The 20,023-nt window shown below is 41.3% G+C and overlaps 2 protein-coding genes and 1 long non-coding RNA gene across 3 annotated transcripts; 2 read left to right on the forward strand and 1 right to left on the reverse strand.

Annotated features, from left to right (window-relative positions):
* Positions 1–4,044: 4,044 nt before the first annotated feature.
* Positions 4,045–7,722, forward strand: LOC124690276 (F-box protein At1g70590-like). The gene is made up of 5 exons (XM_047223678.1): positions 4,045–4,306; positions 5,065–5,631; positions 5,968–6,101; positions 6,558–6,740; positions 7,643–7,722. Exons 1-5 carry the CDS (start codon positions 4,045–4,047, stop codon positions 7,700–7,702), a joined length of 1,206 nt encoding a protein of 401 aa, XP_047079634.1. The 3' UTR covers positions 7,703–7,722.
* Positions 7,723–7,887: 165 nt separating this feature from the next.
* On the reverse strand, positions 7,888–8,942 carry LOC124692541. Its single transcript, XR_006999582.1, has 2 exons — positions 8,355–8,942; positions 7,888–8,238 (listed from the first exon to the last, which is right to left on the reverse strand). It is a non-coding gene; the product is annotated as an uncharacterized LOC124692541 (long non-coding RNA).
* Positions 8,943–17,320: 8,378 nt separating this feature from the next.
* On the forward strand, positions 17,321–20,016 carry LOC124690277. The gene is made up of 8 exons (XM_047223679.1): positions 17,321–17,723; positions 17,860–17,955; positions 18,288–18,532; positions 18,669–18,872; positions 18,951–19,043; positions 19,376–19,468; positions 19,561–19,912; positions 19,994–20,016. The coding sequence occupies exons 1-8, from the start codon at positions 17,321–17,323 to the stop codon at positions 20,014–20,016; spliced, it is 1,509 nt and encodes a 502-aa protein (XP_047079635.1).
* The last annotated feature ends 7 nt before the right edge of the window (positions 20,017–20,023 follow it).

Raw genomic sequence — 20,023 nt, forward strand, 5'->3', positions numbered from 1 at the left:
CGCGCCGAGTCGTGCCGATGGTGGCCACTACAACAAGACAGAGGTTAGGTAACACATACCTGTAACACAAGAAAAATTGTGTTACTCCATAAAATCCCAGTAACACACCAATTGTGTCCACCATGAATTTGTAACACAAATTATGGGAGAAGCGAAGAGTGTTACAAAGTTGTAACACATGATTGAAGGTGTTACAAGGTAGTAACACATAATTTTCAAAGATCGAAATTGTGTTATTAGGTTGTAACACATAGCTCGGAAGGAATATAATGTTACAAGTTTGTAACACATTGGGTGCAAAATTACATGCTATAACCAAAATAACAACAAACTAGTAGTAGTGTTCCTTTTATACCAAATATATAATAGAGCAATGGTAGTTGATATCTTATTTGTCTATAGACTAGCGTAGCTACGTTGGGGCCTAATTGGGCACTAATTGGGCCATGGCCCGCCTAGAATTTTGGCCAAATCTAGCCCATTAGCATTTGCACACTAGCAAAGCAATGCAAAAAGGAGCTAGATGTTTATTGTTTCACCCAGACACGGCCCACGAGCGGACCTATAAATAATTACTTCTGAATCGCTAGTTCTTTCTCCTTTTTAGGATAGTTCGAAGACTTCTGACACTAGTGTGCTTTAGCTGGCCCGCCCAGAGATTCGTACGAAGTTTCATTGTCTACATATTGGTATTTGGTTCGCGTCTCAACCAATGTTTTTACCCGTCTTCAAAACAATGTGGTCAATTTTGAAAGTGAGATAAGCAACACGATTATCTAGCTAACAAATTTCTAAACATCGCCATGATTTAGTTTCTACAATATTTGTGATACTAATTTACTTTTCCTTAAATAAGAGTGTTTCATATATATAAAAAATAAGAGGGAGAAATGTTGGCGATGGCTATGGTCAAAAAGGCGGGGCCGGGCTGGCGGGACTAGCGCAAGCAGCGGCGCAAGCTGCGTCGGTGAGCCGTGCGCGGGCTCGGCGAGCCTAGCAAGAGTAGCGTCGATCGATGATTCTAGCGAGCGGTGCACGCGGTCAGAGAGTCTAGCGCGAGCAGTGGCCGCAAGGGTGCGCCAGCGAGCCATGCGCGGCGACAGCGGTGGCACAGACATGCAGAGATTGGATGCATGCCTAGGAACTGATTCTTAAAGCGGATGTAAACCATGGTTCTGACTTGTTTGGAGCCGAACCTATTCAGATCAGAGCCTAACTATACACACCTTTTTTTGTACATGAAACCAAACTAAACCAAACTTTTATCAAGGTCAGCCCAGTTACACCTGAACCAAATAAGCCCACGTCGCTGAACCAACACCACCGTTTACCTAAACCAATCTCAGGTTTAATTGTATGGCTCAACCGGTTCGAGTGCAATTGAACAAAAATGGTACATGGACTAAGAAGTATTGAACAAAAAATCAGATGAAATAAAAGGGTATAAATGTACTTAGTCAACATGTGACCTATACGTGATTCTAGTGTCCGGAATATGAATAATTCAAGTATGGACAACAACACATCAAACTTGGGGTTGAAAATTTGGCAAGATTGTAATGACGAGCTTTGATGATTGCTTCAACTTTGCTTATTTCTTCAAGATCAGCGTCAGCTTGACATCCTTGTTTCTTAACATGGAGGTTGCTTCTTCACCTTGATTGAGAAAAAGCTAATAACAAAAAAGAGAATATGAATGATCTTCAAAACTTGCCAAGATTGATGCATACTTAAACGGTAAAAACTATAAATTAGGCACAAAAATTCGTTCACATTCATTTGGATGGAACGGGTGATGACAAGTGGCAAGAAAAGTTAGTTAGCTAATCCAAAAGCAGGCATCTTTCAAGTGTTTTATATACTGCTAATGATGCTCATCAGCAAAAACGGTCATCTTTCAAGTGTTTACATGCTGCTAATCAAGAGTAAACAGTCAACAAAATGTAGAACACCTAGGCAAAAATATTGTTCAAACTGAACTCTAATCAGGAAAACATTTTCCTCCAGGTTATACCTGTTGCTACTTGCAAATACATCAAATATATCTGGTAAGTGCATCTATGCAAATCTTGTAATATTTTTGAAATAAATATGTTCCTAAATCTGAAAAGGGAAGAAAGTAAAGTGTGTATTACACATAATAGCCTCACACCAGAATGAGATGAAAAGAGAGTCGCATCCTCCTTCAGAGAATTGAAAGACTATGAAAGAAACTCAATAATTAGGCAAAAGACAAAGAAATGGGAAATGACCTTTTGCTTCCTCTTCTTAGAATTAGGTTTCTGCTTCTTCATCACAACCTGTGTAGAAGAATTGAAAACGAATTAGAACTTTTAGCTTCAATTTAAATCCTGTACCAAGTGAATTCACACAGTGCAGTTGACTACAAGAATGTCAACTACTGCTACCTTGCAGCCCGAACATAACAATCTGCAAGCCAATGGGACTTATGTATCTAGTCATTGTAGCTAGACAATACAAACCGAAGGGAAGGAAATAACAGAACAAATGGAGCTCGCAGCGATAATTGTTACGTGACAACCCGGATCAGCTTAGCTATCATGCACATACCATATTATAGTGGAAAACTCAAGAAAATAAATTATATCAAAGAGAAAAGATACACGATGGATATAGCGCTACTATAAATGGCACGAGTGCTAAAAGGCTCATGTATAATGTTGGAAGGAAGCAAAAGGACATAATTCTACTATAGGTATTCTGCATCTAGCCTTCATGGTCTGTAGCACATACCTTCATGGTTATGACCTTCTTCCTTGCTTGAAGTCAACTTGTTGGATTATCGAAGGGGCTTTGTACTCAACTTTTTAGTTATTTTCCCTGAGAGTATTACGATGTCAACAAGATACAATATTCTTATTTTTCTAGAAAAAGGTTAGTTTTTTATGTTTAAAAAAACTTTGTATTGCAGTTTGAAGTCTATTTGTTTTAAAAATGAACCCAAGGTATACAAAATAATCATCGTCGTTGGATGGGCCACCGCCGGAACAAGTAGGTAGTATCAACGCAACGTGTCGAAAAGTCACCGATCTCTGCCAGGAAGCGCCGGTGATATCGACCACAAATCGAGTCGACGCTACGAACATGACAAAGACACAACCAACCCGCCTCGGTTCTAAGAGGAGGGCCGCCCTTCAGCCATAAGGAGTAGGGCAAGACTGCTTCGACTATCGCAGGTCCCCTTGTGATCATTATGAGGAAGTACTGCATCACAGTCTTTCCGCCGCTAAGATTGAGATCTTGAGCATATCCCTCCATCAGCGACGTCGCCATCACCATGACGGCCTCCAGTCAGAGGAAAAACGCCAAAAAACTAGTAGATCTGGGAAGCAACAGTGGGGGGGGGGGGGTGAAGAGTGGATCCTTGAGAGAGGATGGGAGGGTGGGGATATCCTCATGTTATTTTGGGATAATTAGGAGCTATTCACTATAAGGTTGCATACAAGGAGTACATTTGACAAATTACCCTATATTTGGTGATGAGGACATCCCTACCTCACTACTACCTCCATCATTGCCAGTTGAAGATGATCCTGCTGTTCCATTGGGAATTGGGAGGTTGCAACTTACCGCTTCGTGGTCGGTGGTTACGTGTGCAAGTGTGTGGAGTTGCGAATATCTTGCAGAGTTGAGAGTTGTTGCATTGGCGACAGGAACAATCGAGAGATCTCGTTGCGTCATACAAGTTATCATCCACTACATCGTCGTGTTCATCCGCTGTGTTCATCTCGTGATCATCATCACCAACGTTGCTTACTGAGAAGATCGGGCCACCCCTTATCATTTGGATTCCATTTTAATATCCTAAGGGCAAAGAGGCGAATTGACGGAGATGTGTCGGTGATAGGGAGCATAAGTGTATGATGGTGCGCGGGAGTGGTGCTTCCTCCACTCTAACAGAGGTCGTAAATGTCGAATTAAATTTTTCCAGCAGATTTACGTGTTCGGACCGAAAGCCGCGCAAATCAGACCCTGAAGCTCGCCGTCGCGCCCCCGCCTTTTGCTCGGAGGTGGAGTGGAAAAATGGAACCGCTCCGAGAGTGCGTGGAAGCGCAACGCCCGGCGGTGGACCAACTGCGGCTCACGCCTCTAGGGAAGCTCGCCCGCTACGCCAATAACATCGAGGGCTCTTCCTCCGGAGGATCGTGGCGTTGTCTGTTGCCGCCCATCGACGACAACAATGAGGAGGAGGAGGAGGAGGCGCCGCGCAGAGTATTCCATAGCGGCAACTACGTCCTCAACGACGAGGAGGATGCGATGTCAAATCCAGCAGGCCGTTCGGCAGGTGCGCCTGCACGAGGCGTCGCAGAGGGAGGCTCGCGTCCGCCGTGTCAAGCAGGAGATCCTGGACCTCGACTCCGAGTAGGCCGCGTCCTCCTCCGCCGTTCTCCGCCTCGCCGTCGTCGCTCGCCGCCCCGCCCCGTACGTACCCCGAGTCGCGTGTAAATTATGTATGTATGAATATGAATTCCATCGTCGAACTTGTATTGCGATGAACAATACTCCCGCGAATTTCAATTTCAAGTTTTTCGAGTTCCGATTTACGGGTTCCGTGCTACGCCACCTCCAAATTCGCTCGGAAACTAGTTTTTCGGGAGACCGAACTCGCTAGAGATGCTCTTATCTTTTAAATAAACTTATATTTTAAAATGGAGGTAAATATAATCTATCTAATAGTTGGAAATTTCCTTCTTAACCTAAAAACCTAAAAGGAAACAAAATTATGCGCGGCGAGAAATTGGCTCTGTAAAATTTTCCCGCCGACTCCTTCACGGGGCAAAATATTTGGCGCTAATGTAAATTTGCCAATGACGCGCGGTAATGTAAAATATATTCCCTCCAATTATCTTAACAAAATGCCCTGATTTATACCCACCTCGGCCTCGCCGCCATCTAAAGGTGTATATGATGCCCCCCATAGGGGGTCTCACAGCGCTTTGGATTTTCGGCCGTCAGATCGAGCTGACGTGGCGCGATCTCCACCGTCGATTTCGTCCAGGGCGTGAGGCCCTTCCACGAACCCGCGTTTTATCCACGGGTCAGGGGACGAGCCCGCGCGGCCCGTTCGCTCCGCTCTCACCCGCCTCGCACGACCTCCTCTCCCCCTCGCGCCCCTCCCATCGCCGCCGCCGCCGCCAGCTCCCAATCTTCGTTCTCCCTCTTCCTCGCGAGAGGCGCCCGCGCCGCCCAAGACCGCCCCCCTCGGCTCCGGCTCCGACTTCGCCGACCTCCCGCAGGAGCTCCTCCACCGGGCGCTCTCCGTGTCCGGCGCCGCCGACGTCTCGGCCGCCAGCCGCGTGTGCCGGGCCTGGAGGGACGCGCTGCAGCCGCTCCGCGAGGCGGCGGCGCTGCACGCGCACGGCCGCCGCCTCAAGCACGGCCCCGCTGTCCCCGCCCCCTGCGGGGTCGAGGGGCGCGACCTGGCGCGGCGGAGCGCGCTCGGGATGTTCCAGCGGGCGGCCAGACTCGGACCCGCGACGGCGATGGTGGACGCCGGGCTGCTGTACTGGGAGGAGGGGCAGCGAGAGGAGGCCATGGGGTACTACCGCAGGGCGGCCGAGCTGGGGCACCCTGTCGGGATGTGCAATCTCGGGGTCTCTTACCTCGAAGGTATCAGTGATTTGGGGTTACGGGAATTTCCTTTCTTGGTTACTTGTTTCAGATGGTAGCTAAAAGGTTATGACCAATTTGGCTAGTGTCCTAGCAGATGTGTTGATTTTAGTGGACTTATTGATTGCTCCGCCTCGTGCGTCGGTCTTCTGCTGGGTCTTTTTACAGTAAACTTTGGTGTTCTTTCAGTCCGATTTCAAACTCTGAAGAGTAACAAATACAGTACCTAGCTCGTAGTGGAAATGGCATCTAGGTTTTGTTACGCAGTCAAACTCTTCGTCTCTAGCCATTAGAAATTTTGGAATTGACTGGCTGTCAAATTTCTTTACAATACAGCTGATCCACCCGAGGCCGACGAAGCTGTTAGATGGTTTTATCCAGCTACGTCCGCAGGCAATGTTCGTGCCCAATACAACCTAGGCCTCTGCTTGCAGAATGGAAAAGGAATCAAGCGGAATCAACGAGAAGCTGTAAGATACCGCCTCTGTGCACAGTTACCATTGTGCTTTTTAATTTTTTAAAGCTCAAAATAGTTAGTTACTCCAGATGCATATTCAAAATAGTTGTTGTAATATTGATTTTTTACGAAATAGGCCTGTAGCAAATGTTTTCTGAACTACTTTTTCACCAGGCAACCTCCATATGCTCTTATTTTAGCTCATAGCGATTTCGAGGCTGATTTGTTGTGTTCAAGCTTTTAAGCTAAATTTAAACTGAACTTGTTTTGGTTGCTGAAAACTTTGCTAAGAGAAAGGACCTTTCAATCTTGACTGGTTTACCCAACTAAGGTAGTCAGGATTGTATCACCAGGATCAATGCTAACTGGTGGATACCATATTACCAGAAGCCTCATCAACTTCTCTGTAGCAGTTACATAAGGTTTTACTTGCCCTTAAATTCAAACTGAAAGAAACTTGTAAATGCAGGCAAAATGGTACTTGCGAGCTGCAGAGGGAGGGAATGTACGAGCCATGTATAACGTTTCCTTGTGTTACTGCTTGGGTGAAGGGTTTACGCAGGATCATGTGCGTGCTAAGAAGTGGCTGCAACTAGCTGCTGACTGTGGTCACAAGAAGGCTCTTTATGAATGTGGTCTTAAACTATGTGCGGTATGTCATTTCTTATCTTGTACCACACGGGGATGCTGTTTTGTCTATCTAAACTATTTCCATGATAATCTGAAAATATTAGTGCATTTTTCCAAATGGTTTTCATTTGGAGGCATATTGTAATCAATTGTATATTTTTTGTTTTTCCTGCATCCAGCATTGCTTGCTATTACATATACCACTGCATAGTGCATTATTGTTGCTCGTATAAGGTTAGGGATGTAAGCTTGGTTGCTCGGTGTTCGAAGTTCTCAGACTACATAGGTGCGATCAACGTTCCTGCTTGGGACCTACATGAAACCATACCATTTTGATGTTGACTTGGTTTGACTTTGGTATCTTTTTACTCAAGGAGACTTAGATAGATAGAACTGAAAGGAATAGTATATACTACCTCTGTCCATAAAAGGATGTCACAAGTATGCCTAAATTTAAGTGTATCTAGACACTTCTTAGTGTAATATAGATACATCGAATTTGGACAAATCTCTGACATACTATTTTGGACGGAGGGAGTAGTATCTTGGTCAAGTTAAATAGATTAAGAGCAAAATGTTGTACATTATCAGCAAGGTCAATTTCTTAATTGCAGAGGATAACTACCACCAAAGTTGGCATCAGACACCGATAGTAGGCTGGGTCATTGGGGTGTTGTATAATATGTCATTAAGTAGACATGCCATTCTTGTATTCAGCTTTGTTGCTGTTTGGGATGTATTTGTTTGGTTTTCGTAAAGAAGCTGTTGATAATGGTAGCAACGTAGATCAGATACGTCATAACCTGTTGCATTACTATGGAGTATCATTGGCTCTCCAATGTTAATTGTTTAGTGAGTTGTGCATTCACCTGTAATTATTTTAATTTTTAAGCATCCGTTTGTGATGATGCATATCTTGCTTAGGCAGGAGACAAGATCAGGTCTTTCATGTATCTTACAGCATTTCTGTGGATGCCATTGTGAAAACGGTTCTTACGATTGAACTTTTTGCCTTCGTTTTTGCTTTTAGGTACTTTGACCTTTGTACCCTTGAATTTACAGAGGTCCCTTCTTATTTTTGAACCTTGTAGTTACTCAACGATTGTGAACATGACAGTGGAGCTAACAAAAATGGCTACAGGCATTATGACGGTCTAGGGAATGATCAATGACACGAGAATATTCCCCAGAAGGGACATGGCTGTATTTGTTTAACACGACTTTTATTTATACATGCATTATGCCAGTCCAGCCTTCATAACATGCTACTAGTGGCCCAACGTTTAATCCGTGGAGTCAACAAAGATATTACAGAAAACCATACACACCATATAAGAAAACAAATTTTATTCGGAGCAACATTCGTAGTAGTACTCCAGTAGTTTATCTTTTTGTGGCGCTGCAAGCTCAGAGTTTGGAAACAACGCCATTCTGGATGACTTTAGGCGAGTCAGTTTCCTTCACATCAGCAGCATCAGAAGCACGTCAACCGCAGGCGAACAGTTGAAGAATCCATGCGGCTGCAGTGGAGAAAATAAGCTTAAGTTCAGCTGAGATCGATTAAGTAATGGACGATTTCCTCTCTGAAACCAAAACTACAGCAGGAGGCTTCACAGGGTCAAAATGTGGTACGTACCATGAGCATGAAACCAATGCGTTCCACTGGCATGACAGGCCAGTCCTCCAGCCTTGGGATGTGGGTAAGTCCAATCCCCATTTTACATGTCTTTTATACATGTCTAAAATGAAAAACATGTGGCTTTTGCCACTGAGTGAAATTGCTATTTTTTTTCTTGAAAACGCAATGTCATTTCATTGAAAAGATAGAGTTTACAATCCTCCGAGTAGTTCTGCCATCAACCTGGGATGTCCACTAAATACATGTAACTCTGTTGTAAATTGCTATTTTTGTACTGTCATATTTTACATAGTCTGTATATTTTTCTGTACACATAGCTTCCTGTCTAGCAAAATGTCTAGGCAGCCAGGGTTCAGAGACTCACCACCTATCTTAATAACAGGGGTTCCTCCCCATGTTAGTTTGTTTTTGGTCTTTCGAAAAAAAGAAGTCAGTCATGAGCAAGTGCTTGATAAAAGATAGGTTGTCGTTCAGGTGTGTTTATGTACTATCATACCTATGGTCTGGTTTGGTTGTAAGAAGCAGCTCCGCAATTAGTTAATATAAGCCGTTCCTCAATAGGTTCTTAGTTCCTAGAAAATTTGGCTTTACAATTTTGCCAGCAAATGATACGTGTGAGTTGCAAAAATAACACATTCATTTCTTATTTAGTGTGTGAACTCAAGGGAGATGACCATAGAAAGATAGAGCGGCTATTTATGAATATAATTTGGCTGACTAAAATTCAACTTGCTTTGTAGTTACTTTGGTTCCACATATATTTACATTTTAGCCTACTTTGTCCAGTGGCTCAAAGTAGACCCATGTCCCTCTTTCCAATAACTTTTTTTGTTATACAGTGAGCTACAACATTTAGTTTGTGCGTAGTTTTTAGTGAGAAGTGCTTTTGTTTACACAATTTGTACTCTTTTCTATATGGCATTTAAGTCTTTCCTTGGCCCTGCACCGCCTCACGTGGCATTGTGTTCGGCCATATATGTTCACCCGAGTTTTAAATGAGGTATGTCATGTTGCTTCTCTTTGTCTGTTCATGCAAAGTTCTGTATTCCTGTTCCTAGAATAATCTATGGATAAGAAAGATAGAAAGATTTAGATGTGCGCCTTGGCGCACGACCCCTTAGAATAGGCGACCATTTACACATTGTATAACGTGGCTAAATGATTTTCAAAGAAAGCCATCATGTTTTCCTCTGCTTTGGGGTTGTTATTTGATATGGTGCTTGAATTAATGCTTCCTTTGTGCTCCCGATATAGGATGAAATAATTTTCTTGCTCTGTTTTACTATGGTAATTGTGGATCCTATTAAGATGCATGTCTTACATGGTTTCAGCCCTAAAATGTCCTTTACCTGAGTTATGTGTTCTATTTTTAGGTGGATCAGATTCTACTTAACCATGTACAACCCAAAACAGCAGAATTTTATGATACATAAGTCTGTATTTTAACTAGGTGGGTAATTTCTTGCTAGGATGTATCCCCAAACCTGATACTGGAGGGTTCGTGTTTTCTTTTAGAGCTTTAGCAACAAAACAATTTTGAAGTTTGTCGGCGGTGTTCGGACTAAAACTAAAAGAGATCCACATTGACTCAGTAGTTCGTGTGATAATTGCAGCTTTGAAGTTTCATTTTATAGACTGAAAATGTTAGTACAAAAGTGTGATCATAGTATCAAGAAACTGTTGGGCGTATCAAAAATGCATTTGTCGGAGAGCATCCTGAAATATGGTGGTATCAGGAATTTCATTTTTGTGATGATTTTCACACATCTTGCAGATTCAGAGGCCATATATGCATTGTAGCGCCTGGAGCTACAATTAAAATATTCAGACATTCCCACTGTCATGAACCCCATCCTTTCTTTTGCGTTTAATACTGATGTTATGCTTTTGTGTGAAACATGGCCTAATGATTCAGGGATCTAGCTGCTCATTAGTGAACTATGCTATAAATTACAGTCCACTACCTTCAGGTTTTATATGGATTTCAAGTTTGCTTTGTTGACTTGCTTGCTTCCAATTATAAGAAATCTATGGGTTTCATGGAAAGTATAATTTGCAGGTGCTCAAGGATGAACATTTTCTATCTTATGTTGGCACCATGCAGATGGTATCTGCCACTGTTGTTACCCGATCATTTACATGTACATGGTCTGCTTCTCAGTTTTTGTGTTGTTTTTGTAGGTTGTGTGATCAAAAGGTTAACTGGATTAGGCAAGGCATGATTGATTATTGTTGCCTCCTATTTTGAAAGGCACTAATTCTTTGATTATTGCTGCCTCCTTCTATTTTGAACCTCACACTCGCTGCAGATGGAAGGGATTCTATCTAAAATGAGGAGTATACAAATGAATCTGATGTTGGGCAAACTTTATAGGATATCTGCTGCATATTCTTTCTGAATTATAATATAAAACTTTTTTAGAGTACCTATGGGTCAATCATTTTTAGTTCTGGTGGGGGTTTAATTTTTGTAGGGGGTTTTGCAGTGCTATCATTTACATTATATACTGTTTTGTATGAGAGTATAGATTAGGATATTAACACGTACAGATTTTCAAATATTGCTTCTAAAAATATCAGGTCAGAGGCATGTATGCTATTTAAGCAGTGTTTTTCCTACCTTGGAAACTTGTGGTTGTAGTTGCTCCTCACCTATGGCATGTTTTGTTATTTTGTATTTTGTTCTCGGAAAACTAGGAGAGAGCATATAAATAAAAGGTGCTCATATCTTGCTAGCAAGTGCCTATTATGATCCATGTGATGATTCATTTGCGGATGACTAAATCGAAACCTCGGAATGTTTTATCTTCGGAAAAAATAATTGGTAAACCATCCTGCGAGGTATTGTTTGCCATGTGGTGTGGAGTGTCTTCATCTCATTTTTATTTGGCTAGCTGTAGTCTAGAGCGTTTCTCAAATAATTTTAGAATGGATTTTGTGAAGATTTGCAGAGAAGTAACTCGAAACCTTCTTTACCGCAAACTAACTCAAACCCTCAGGTTTTAAATTTTCTCACCGTACGTAATAATTCTTATATACCTGCTACTTATAATTTCAATCATATTTAATTTTAATTCATTGTTTTACATACCATCGTATTTGCCTAAAGATGGTATTTCAGTTTCATGAAATGATTGTTTCCTGTCATATAAGGATCAATTACTTTATTCAGTTACTAAACATTCCAAATGGACTACGAATATGCAGATTGGCATTCAAGTCCCTCCGGGATCCCTTTGCTAAAGAAGCATCACTACCTTGCTGGCTTTATGCAGACCAATCAGCTCATTCTTGGCTTATTCTGAAGGCAACTATCGGTTCTTTTGCAGCTGATGAAGCATTTTATTGGATCTCAATTTGCATGAAAAGCTTCACTGATTCAATCATGGCAGTCGTGTATCTTCCAGATTTGTAATGCTATTCTGTAGTGTAAGGATTTCTTGATCCCTCTGAGTTGATTGCTAATTGCTAAGCTACTATCTCAAGCTAAGTATAGTTACCTCTTGCTAATGTCATTATTAGTTACTTTCTAATTGCTTTCCAGCTCACAAGAGGATTTTTTTTTTTAAAATCTGCGAGTTGTTCCTTTTATCTTGCAGCTTTTGAACAGAAACTACAACCTTAACTCAACTAATATATGAACAATATTCAGAGGAGTAAGGTCAATGCTTTGATTTGTGCTAGCTTTATCCACCGAATTCAGTAGTGTATTACTTTTGTTAGCATTTTTTAAATATAGATGTTGACGTGGATCTTCAGATATGTTTCCGCCCTTTTTGGACAATGCTAAACGCAATAAGTTACTAGATGCCTAGAAGGACTACAAACTAGATGCGGCATGCCTTATTGATCAGTATTCACAGTAACGCAATGTTGTGACTGCATGTTTAGTTTTCGTTGCTAAATTGGATTTTTTACCTGAGTATATCTTTGATCAGTATTCAGGCCTCTAATTCTTTGCTCTACTACTGATTAAGTAGGGCATGTTGAGCCAAGAAGTACTAAAATATATCTTCTTTGTTTCTTCTCATGTTTGTTCTCGTGTGGTGTTCATGCCTAGCATCGCAAAAATCTGCTACACTTCCACTTACAATGAGGTTAAGTAATCACGGCTTGCTCTTAATTTCCTAATTCTTGGTGAACTATATACCATCCAATCATTAATTGTAATAATTGTGGTTGAGGGTTTTCTATTGTGCAAAACATCTTGTGTGGCTCCTTCACGGTGCTCAATAGGAGGTTCATGGATTGCCCCTGCTGCCTCCTCCTCGGTGCACATTAGGGAGAGCACGAGGTGGCGCCAAAACTGCGCTAGACGATAACAAAGTTTGAAAACCTTCCCCATGAAGAGGTGGGGTTATTGTCCCTTTTCAGATAGCAAAGAAAGCATCCTCTGGTCATTTTCCGAAGTTATAGGTTACCTTAAGAATCTATGTGCACCAAGTTATTCATTGCAGGAGATACAATGACATTTAATAAAAGCCAAGGACATATATTTACCAAAAACTACTCTTTCTCATGGCTAGCTTTATATTTCTATATCAAGAGTGACTTTGAAAAAAGGGTTGAAGGTACGTGCACTTGATGAAAATGGAAGCAACAACACTACAATAGAAACAAGAAATATAGTATATCAAGAAGTACTTAATAATCTCTAGAATACATGTGCATCCGTATTTATTTGTGTGTGTATATTTGTGGTGCATTTTTCCTTGCTCATGTATTGTACTTTTACGTGTCTAATTTCTCTCCTTAATTTTGCCCTTTTTAGGATGTTTCAGAACTAAAAAGAACTTTTTATTTGATGCAATCTGTGTGCTCCAGCTGACATGTTAAGTTTCTGTATCTCATATATGTAGGCAGATTTCTTAGTCTTATTTGTGTTGTGCACCTTTCTAAATATATTGTACACTCAATGAACTGTATTTTCTTTTTGTAGGGATTTCTCTTAGCGTCAAGTCCATTTGTTTGTAGCTATATGTGCCGACTGTGAGAACGGCTTTATGTTGTCCATGCTAAGAGGCCAAGGTTCTTAACCACGATTTCCGTCTGCCAGTGCAAGGATATGTCCACAAAATCCTCTTCATTGTTCTTCGATGTTGACTGCTGATATTTAGTGTTATACCTTCCTAGAACAGTCAACCAAGTATAGATACACGTTTGTGGATTAGTCCATGTACTTCCACATCATGTTAGATTAAGTGTTGTTAGTTTGTCACTGTGTGGTTGCAATCAATGTACTAAGTGGCACTCTTGATCTTACACATCTTTATGTTATTTCTAATTGACCAGTTAACTTAATAGTGAGAGGCGATCTTCCTGTACTAGATTTTTGTTTTCTCTTTACTATTTGGCTTCACTTTTATGAGAAAAAAAATAAGGTTTCGATATACTGAAATTAAACTACCTACTTTGGAAGGAAATTAGCTCTATACTTCAAAAAAAATATTTGAAGCATACCGATATATTAGCTAGCACAAGCAAAAGAAGCTCACTCTTAGTAAATTTTGCCCAGAAAACCATACCTGTTAATAGTCATAGTCAGAACGCATGTGAAATGCTCCCGAATTAACTTGATCCTCTATGATTTTGACAGATGTAACATCGGCATGTTCATCCATTCTCCAACATAGCCTCCAAGCTCTTCTCCTTCATGTGTACCCTGCTGGGACAAAATAACATAGAATTTCTGCAAACTGAATATTGGAATATACTTTTGTAATGAATTTTTAGTGGTTTGAAAACGGAGTGTTCTGCACAGCTAATCACTTGATAGCACATAAGTAATACCATGCGAAATGCCATATTGCAGAGTATGGCTTCGGCAATCCCATATTGCAGAGTATGGCTTCGGCAATCAGCACCATAATTCATCCCATCAGTGGAACCAGCTTCTCGAGCTTTCGTTGGGACATGCTGGCCTCCGGTTCGTTTTGGCCTAGGTTTAGAACTATCTTCAACGGTTTGTGTAGCCATAAATTCTATTTCATCATTGGTGTTGACTTTATATACTATTCCGTTGTAGTTGTAAATACACGATATTTTCCTAGATCCGTTGTAATCTTGAAATTCTATAAAAATGGAAAAAGTTGGCAAAAAATCTTTGTGCATAGAAGCCTGAATACTAGGGTGGCAGCGTATGAGTGATAATGCACTAAAAAACGTGAACATTTACATAATCCATAGCACATGGTCTCCTAACAGGTACTTTGGCATCTTCATTTCTGATAATCAAAGATTAAGAGGGGAAATCAACCGAGGCTGAACATAACGACCAACAAGAGTCTAATCTCCAGAGTACAGAGAATCATCAACACTCACCCGACGAGCTCAGAAGAGGCGGAGACGGCTGGCAGGCAGAGCGGAAGCCTCTTGGAGGCATGGGAAGGGAGCAGGGTAGCGCGGAGGAGGAGGTCCGGGTGGAACTGCCGGCCCCAGACGAACTAGCCGCCGCCGTGGACAGCGCCGGAGCCTGCATCAGCTGGCAGGGGTGATGCGATAGCATGACCGCAGCAGAGGCGGAGCAGGCCTGCAACGCCGTCAATGGTGCAGAAGCTTTTCTATGGGAGGAACGCTGTGAACCCATTGGAGCAGCTTGCCTCCCCCGAGCTCCCTCATGAGGCCGCACATTGGCGCAATTCCATGGCTGGCCTCGCTTCTCTCTGCATGCTGATCCCCTTTCTGCTATCTTGCGATGAGGCCAGGCCTGGAACACAACGGCACGTGTTCTGGAGAGACGACGAAAGACTTGCCACCAGGAGATGGGAAGCATTGTCAGTTAGCGAATGAAAAAGGGGATTCCCATCATAGTATTTGCCGATGAGCTGTGCAATTCTTTTTTTTTCTACGGCTAGCTTCTTTCTGATTCTCTTCATCTCTTGTGCTGAACGGAAGGAGGGAATAAAGACCAAACAAACAAAAAACAATTAGGAGACAAACGTACAGACTAACACCGCTTACTCATCCCGGCCCAATCAATATGGTCTATCAACAGATATAGCTATAGCAGATAAGAAGACCCAATATTACTATGGCTAGACCACTTTATTATAGGATAAATAATAATATTAGCCCTTATTGTTTCTTTTTATCATTAGTTAGTTCTTTTTAATATAAATATTCACCACTGCATATTAAAATGATATACACCTAATACCAGGCCAAACCACACCTTATTGCTCAATTGTTTGTGCACTTCCTTTGGAATGACTAGGTTATGTGTATTTTTTACTTACAGCTTACACAAAATAGATTTCCGTGCACAATTAATATAGCAGCCGCTGAATTGTTTATCATAGCGGAAGCCGAGAAATGTGCGCCAAGCAAAGATATATTCACAGTAACCCAAACTAAAGGCCTGAGTTATATAATTGTAAACCTCCTATTATTCAAATCCAAGATTACGTATCAGTATGTGCTCCTATTATTCAAATCTAAGATTTTTCTGTAACTTTTTAATAAAGATAAATGCTGAAGCGACTATTTTCTTGCACTTATATACTTCTGCCTCACCCCTGATCAATCTTGGCTACTCTGCCTCGACCCTGATTTCCATGGCCGGTTGGTGGCCCTCGTCCAGGAGCTCAACCTCCTTTGGAGGCCCTCATCAACCCTGCGCTGGAGCTCGCCTTCGCTTCTCCTCCAAGTGGTTCGTCCCCGGAGCTGTAGAGATGGCCGACGCGGTAGATTCTTCGTCGGAATGGAGAACACCCCGAGCTGCTTCCTCTCTGATCTCGGTGCTTTGCATCTTGAGGTCACCGGCATACGGTGGAGATGGAGCCCGAGCACTTGATGCTTTTCCTATTTTATTGCTAGGGTGCTTTTTGTATATTCGGTGCCTTTACTTCAAATTTTAGGTTTTCCTGGGAAAAACATGCTAAAGGGCATCATTGTAATTTATGTACCCACCGCTTTTAATCTGGCTTTTCGAGGCTGACTTTGTTCAAAAAATCATAATTTCATCAAATTGACTTTATTTTGCAAAAACTTAAAATGTATTAAAATTTACCTACTTGATTTCTTATCGTTACTACTGTAATTCTATGTGGATTTCACGGGGTGGTGCGCCAAGGCGCACATCTAAATCTAGTTGACATAACCGCGCCGCCCTCCACTCCACATCTCCAGCGATGTCATCCTTGACCTCCTGGCCTTTCCCCTAAGCCCCCGGCCCCCATTACTCAGCACACAAATCAATTGGATCGCATCTGCATCGGCCTGGTTCACCGCGCCGCCGGCAAGAGCACAAAGCTTCACGGCTACATCTCGTGGGTAAATACGGAGGTAGTGTGTCCTTTGCTGATTTGCCTCCAGATCTCAAGACCCCCAAACCCCTCAGGGTCCCAATTCCCAGGAGAATGCACTCCGTAATCTCAATAATATATGTGAATGCCTGTTCTTTTCTCCCTTGTTCAGAAACGTATTACACAATGGACAGACAAAATAGCCTCTTCTTTTCTCGTTTGATCCGTCTCCTCAGCTAATTGCATCGTTGATGTCCTCCTAAGTTTCCTTGTATATTTCTTTTGCTGTAGTCTCACCAGCCTTCTGGTTTTTTATGAATGATAAATTAATTTGTATATGGGACTCCCCCCCTTTCGCTTTGGTTAAAAAGATACTGTGTGTAACTCTAGATGACACAAGATTTTCTCTTTTACATATAGTGGCGCCCCAGATCAACTAATTTAACACCCTTAGTTTCTTGTTTTTATTTTATCACTGCCACGTTATTATTCTTTTTTTATTTTTACTCTCTTTTAGAAATGAGCATGCATATCTTATTTTATGATTGCACGGTTATTTCCGTTTCCAATGTGTTATCAATGATCATGACTGTGCAACTATTCTAAAATCAGTACATGGTTTCATAAATGTCTTTGATTTGATTCTCTCCAGAAGCTACTAGTGCTATTCATTCTAAGATTTGTTTGGTTCTGATATTTCTTACATCCATGTTACTGTAGATGGCCATGGAAATTTGGAACATTAACTTGTACTATGAAGATGAGAAAAAAAATCGTAAAGTTCTTGAAGCATCAATGGACAGGACCAATATCTCCTTTTATGACTTGGTCAACTTGATTGAAGGTGTTGGCTTCTCGGGGATTGATTACCTCTACTACAGGAAGAAATACCCTCGCGGCAAGGGCCATCTAGTACACATCGATAACGACACTCATGTGCGGAAAATGATAACTGAGCACAATAAGGAGAAGAGGGTACAGTTGTACGTGTATAAGGAGAGGGCCAACATTGATGTTGCTCCATCAGAACCTCAGGGTGAGGATGATGGACCCATTACAAGCTTTGAGGAGGAGGATGCCTTCCCTGAAGGAGCAACACAAACTAGGACGAGCAAGTCACAAAGTAATTACAAACTTAAGCTCAACTACTACTTTGTTTCTGTAGAGTTTAGCTTGCAGTCTATTTTCATGTTTAGCCTAGATCACTTTTGTATCTATACTTGCAATTAACGGGTAAATGTTGTATGAATTAATTGCAGCAATGGTGCGTAAATCAAAAAGATTGAATGTGGTTCAGAGCCGTGCTCAGTACGCCAATGGAGACTTCGCCAATAGTGAGCAATCTCGGTCATCACGTGAGCTGCCTGAGACACATGAATTGGAAGATAACGAGGATCATCTTAATCAGCGAGATGACAAAATCGATAATATGACTGGTATGATACTAACTACAAAGTATTAACGATCTAAGTTGGCTTCCACTTATTTAACCCGCCTAGCTTTGTATATATTATAATTAATCTGAATACACACAAGCACACCCGAGAATGGAATTTGTCATCATAGATTCATGCTCTTGATCAATTCATTAGTAGGCTAACTTTTCTTACTTGTTTGATGCTTTCGAAGTACTTAGGGTGATTTGTTTCCTTAATTTAATTAATACTAATGTAAACCAAAATGCCAGGTGATGGTAAAGCTGTTGACAAACGTGGAGCACATTCCCTGCCAGCTGTTTGGAACATGCCAGATGGAGCACGCATAGTTGTAAAATGTAATAATCTTGGCCAGCCTATTGGGGACGAAGGTGGAGTCCTAGGGAAGTTTCTTGGCACAATAGCTAGACTTGGGGGCTATTGCCCACTTGACAAAAAGGATTGGCGTAATGTCAAGAAGGATGGTGGGGCTGACACAATACTTCAGTGTGTACAGGTATTCCAATATAACACGAGAAGAAAAAATAGAGTTATATTATCTACCATACTATTTTACTTCCCTACGTGTGCTCTAGTATAAATACAATGGTGACCTAGCTGATTACATTTATTCATTATTTCTTAAAATTCAGACAAAGTTCTTGTATCCTGCTAAATGTGATAAGTGGATATTAAAAACTATCGGACGAGATTGGAGAAAATTCAAGGCTGGTCTTAAGAAAGAATTTTTTAATGCAAAGAAAAAAAGAAAAGCTCTGTATAAGCTTTGTCCAGAATATGTGGACAGCGACCAATGGCGTGAACTTGTCAACTATTGGAAATCCAAAGAAGGAAGGGTAAGCTTTCGATCATTTTTTAGTGGACTGTGTGGTGTTGTTAAGTACTGCATTGTCATAATGTTTTTATCGTAACAGGCAGTTAGTGAGAAGAACAAAATTAGCCGAGCATCTGTGAAAACATCTCATACAGCTGGTACAAAGAGTTATGCTCGTTGGGCTGAGGACCTTGTGAGTAATCTGTTTTTTACATGTCATACATCTGGGACAATGCCTTGCCAATTACGCCTAAGGGACACACTACTTACAAGTTAAACTGGATAGTGCCGTTTCTGGCTTTTACCGCCAATTTTTGCTAAACTCAAGAAAATATTCTGAGCCGTGATCAATCTAATTGTATTGACTTTAGAACTTTTTGTATCCATGTATATTAGTTAGATTTGAACATAAGTCAGATCTCAGCCATTCTTTTCAATTGATCAATATGAACTGCTTATATTCTGTATCTTTAATGGTGTAATAGTTTTCCACATCACTTTTAATATTTTCTACTTGTTTTGCAGCGACAAGAAGATCCTGAAAAGAAACAACCACATAGAGCGAAGGTTTATTTAGCGACTCATAGAAAAAAAGATGAAGAAAGAAATAAACATGTGGTAGGCTAATATAAGTTAAATTATTGCACAATATCAAGTTAACATTGAATCTAATAAGTAGCGTATGCCTTTGCCTTATTCTTCTTTTACAGGCTGACTTGGCTGACTTGGAAAAGCTAATACATAACGAACCAGAGCTAGCACAAAGTGACCATGGAAAAGTTGCATGGAAAGGTGATGCATTACATACAATTTTGGGGGAAGAAAAGCCTGGACAAGTGCATGGCATGGGTTTGCTTCCAGTGCCTAACCAAGTTTATGGTCGGTTACCACGCTATCTCAAGAACATCAATATGACTACAACAAACGGGTCATCACATGCCGGAGAGAGTGATGTTATGGAGGAAATAGCAAAGCTCAAGCGGCGTATAGAAGAGCAGGGCCAACGCATAGAAGAGCAAGACCAAATTATTGAAGGATTTAGAAACCAGGATGAAGTATGTGGTCTTATAAAAATTGCAATGCTAATTTTATTTTTGTACATTCACATAAATAATGTACTGAAACTACTTTTTGATTCTGTAGGCCAATTTCCGCCAAGGCAATGATGAATTT

This window comes from Lolium rigidum, chromosome 2, assembly GCF_022539505.1.
Source record: "Lolium rigidum isolate FL_2022 chromosome 2, APGP_CSIRO_Lrig_0.1, whole genome shotgun sequence".
In the NCBI taxonomy this organism is placed as follows: Eukaryota; Viridiplantae; Streptophyta; class Magnoliopsida; order Poales; family Poaceae; genus Lolium; species Lolium rigidum.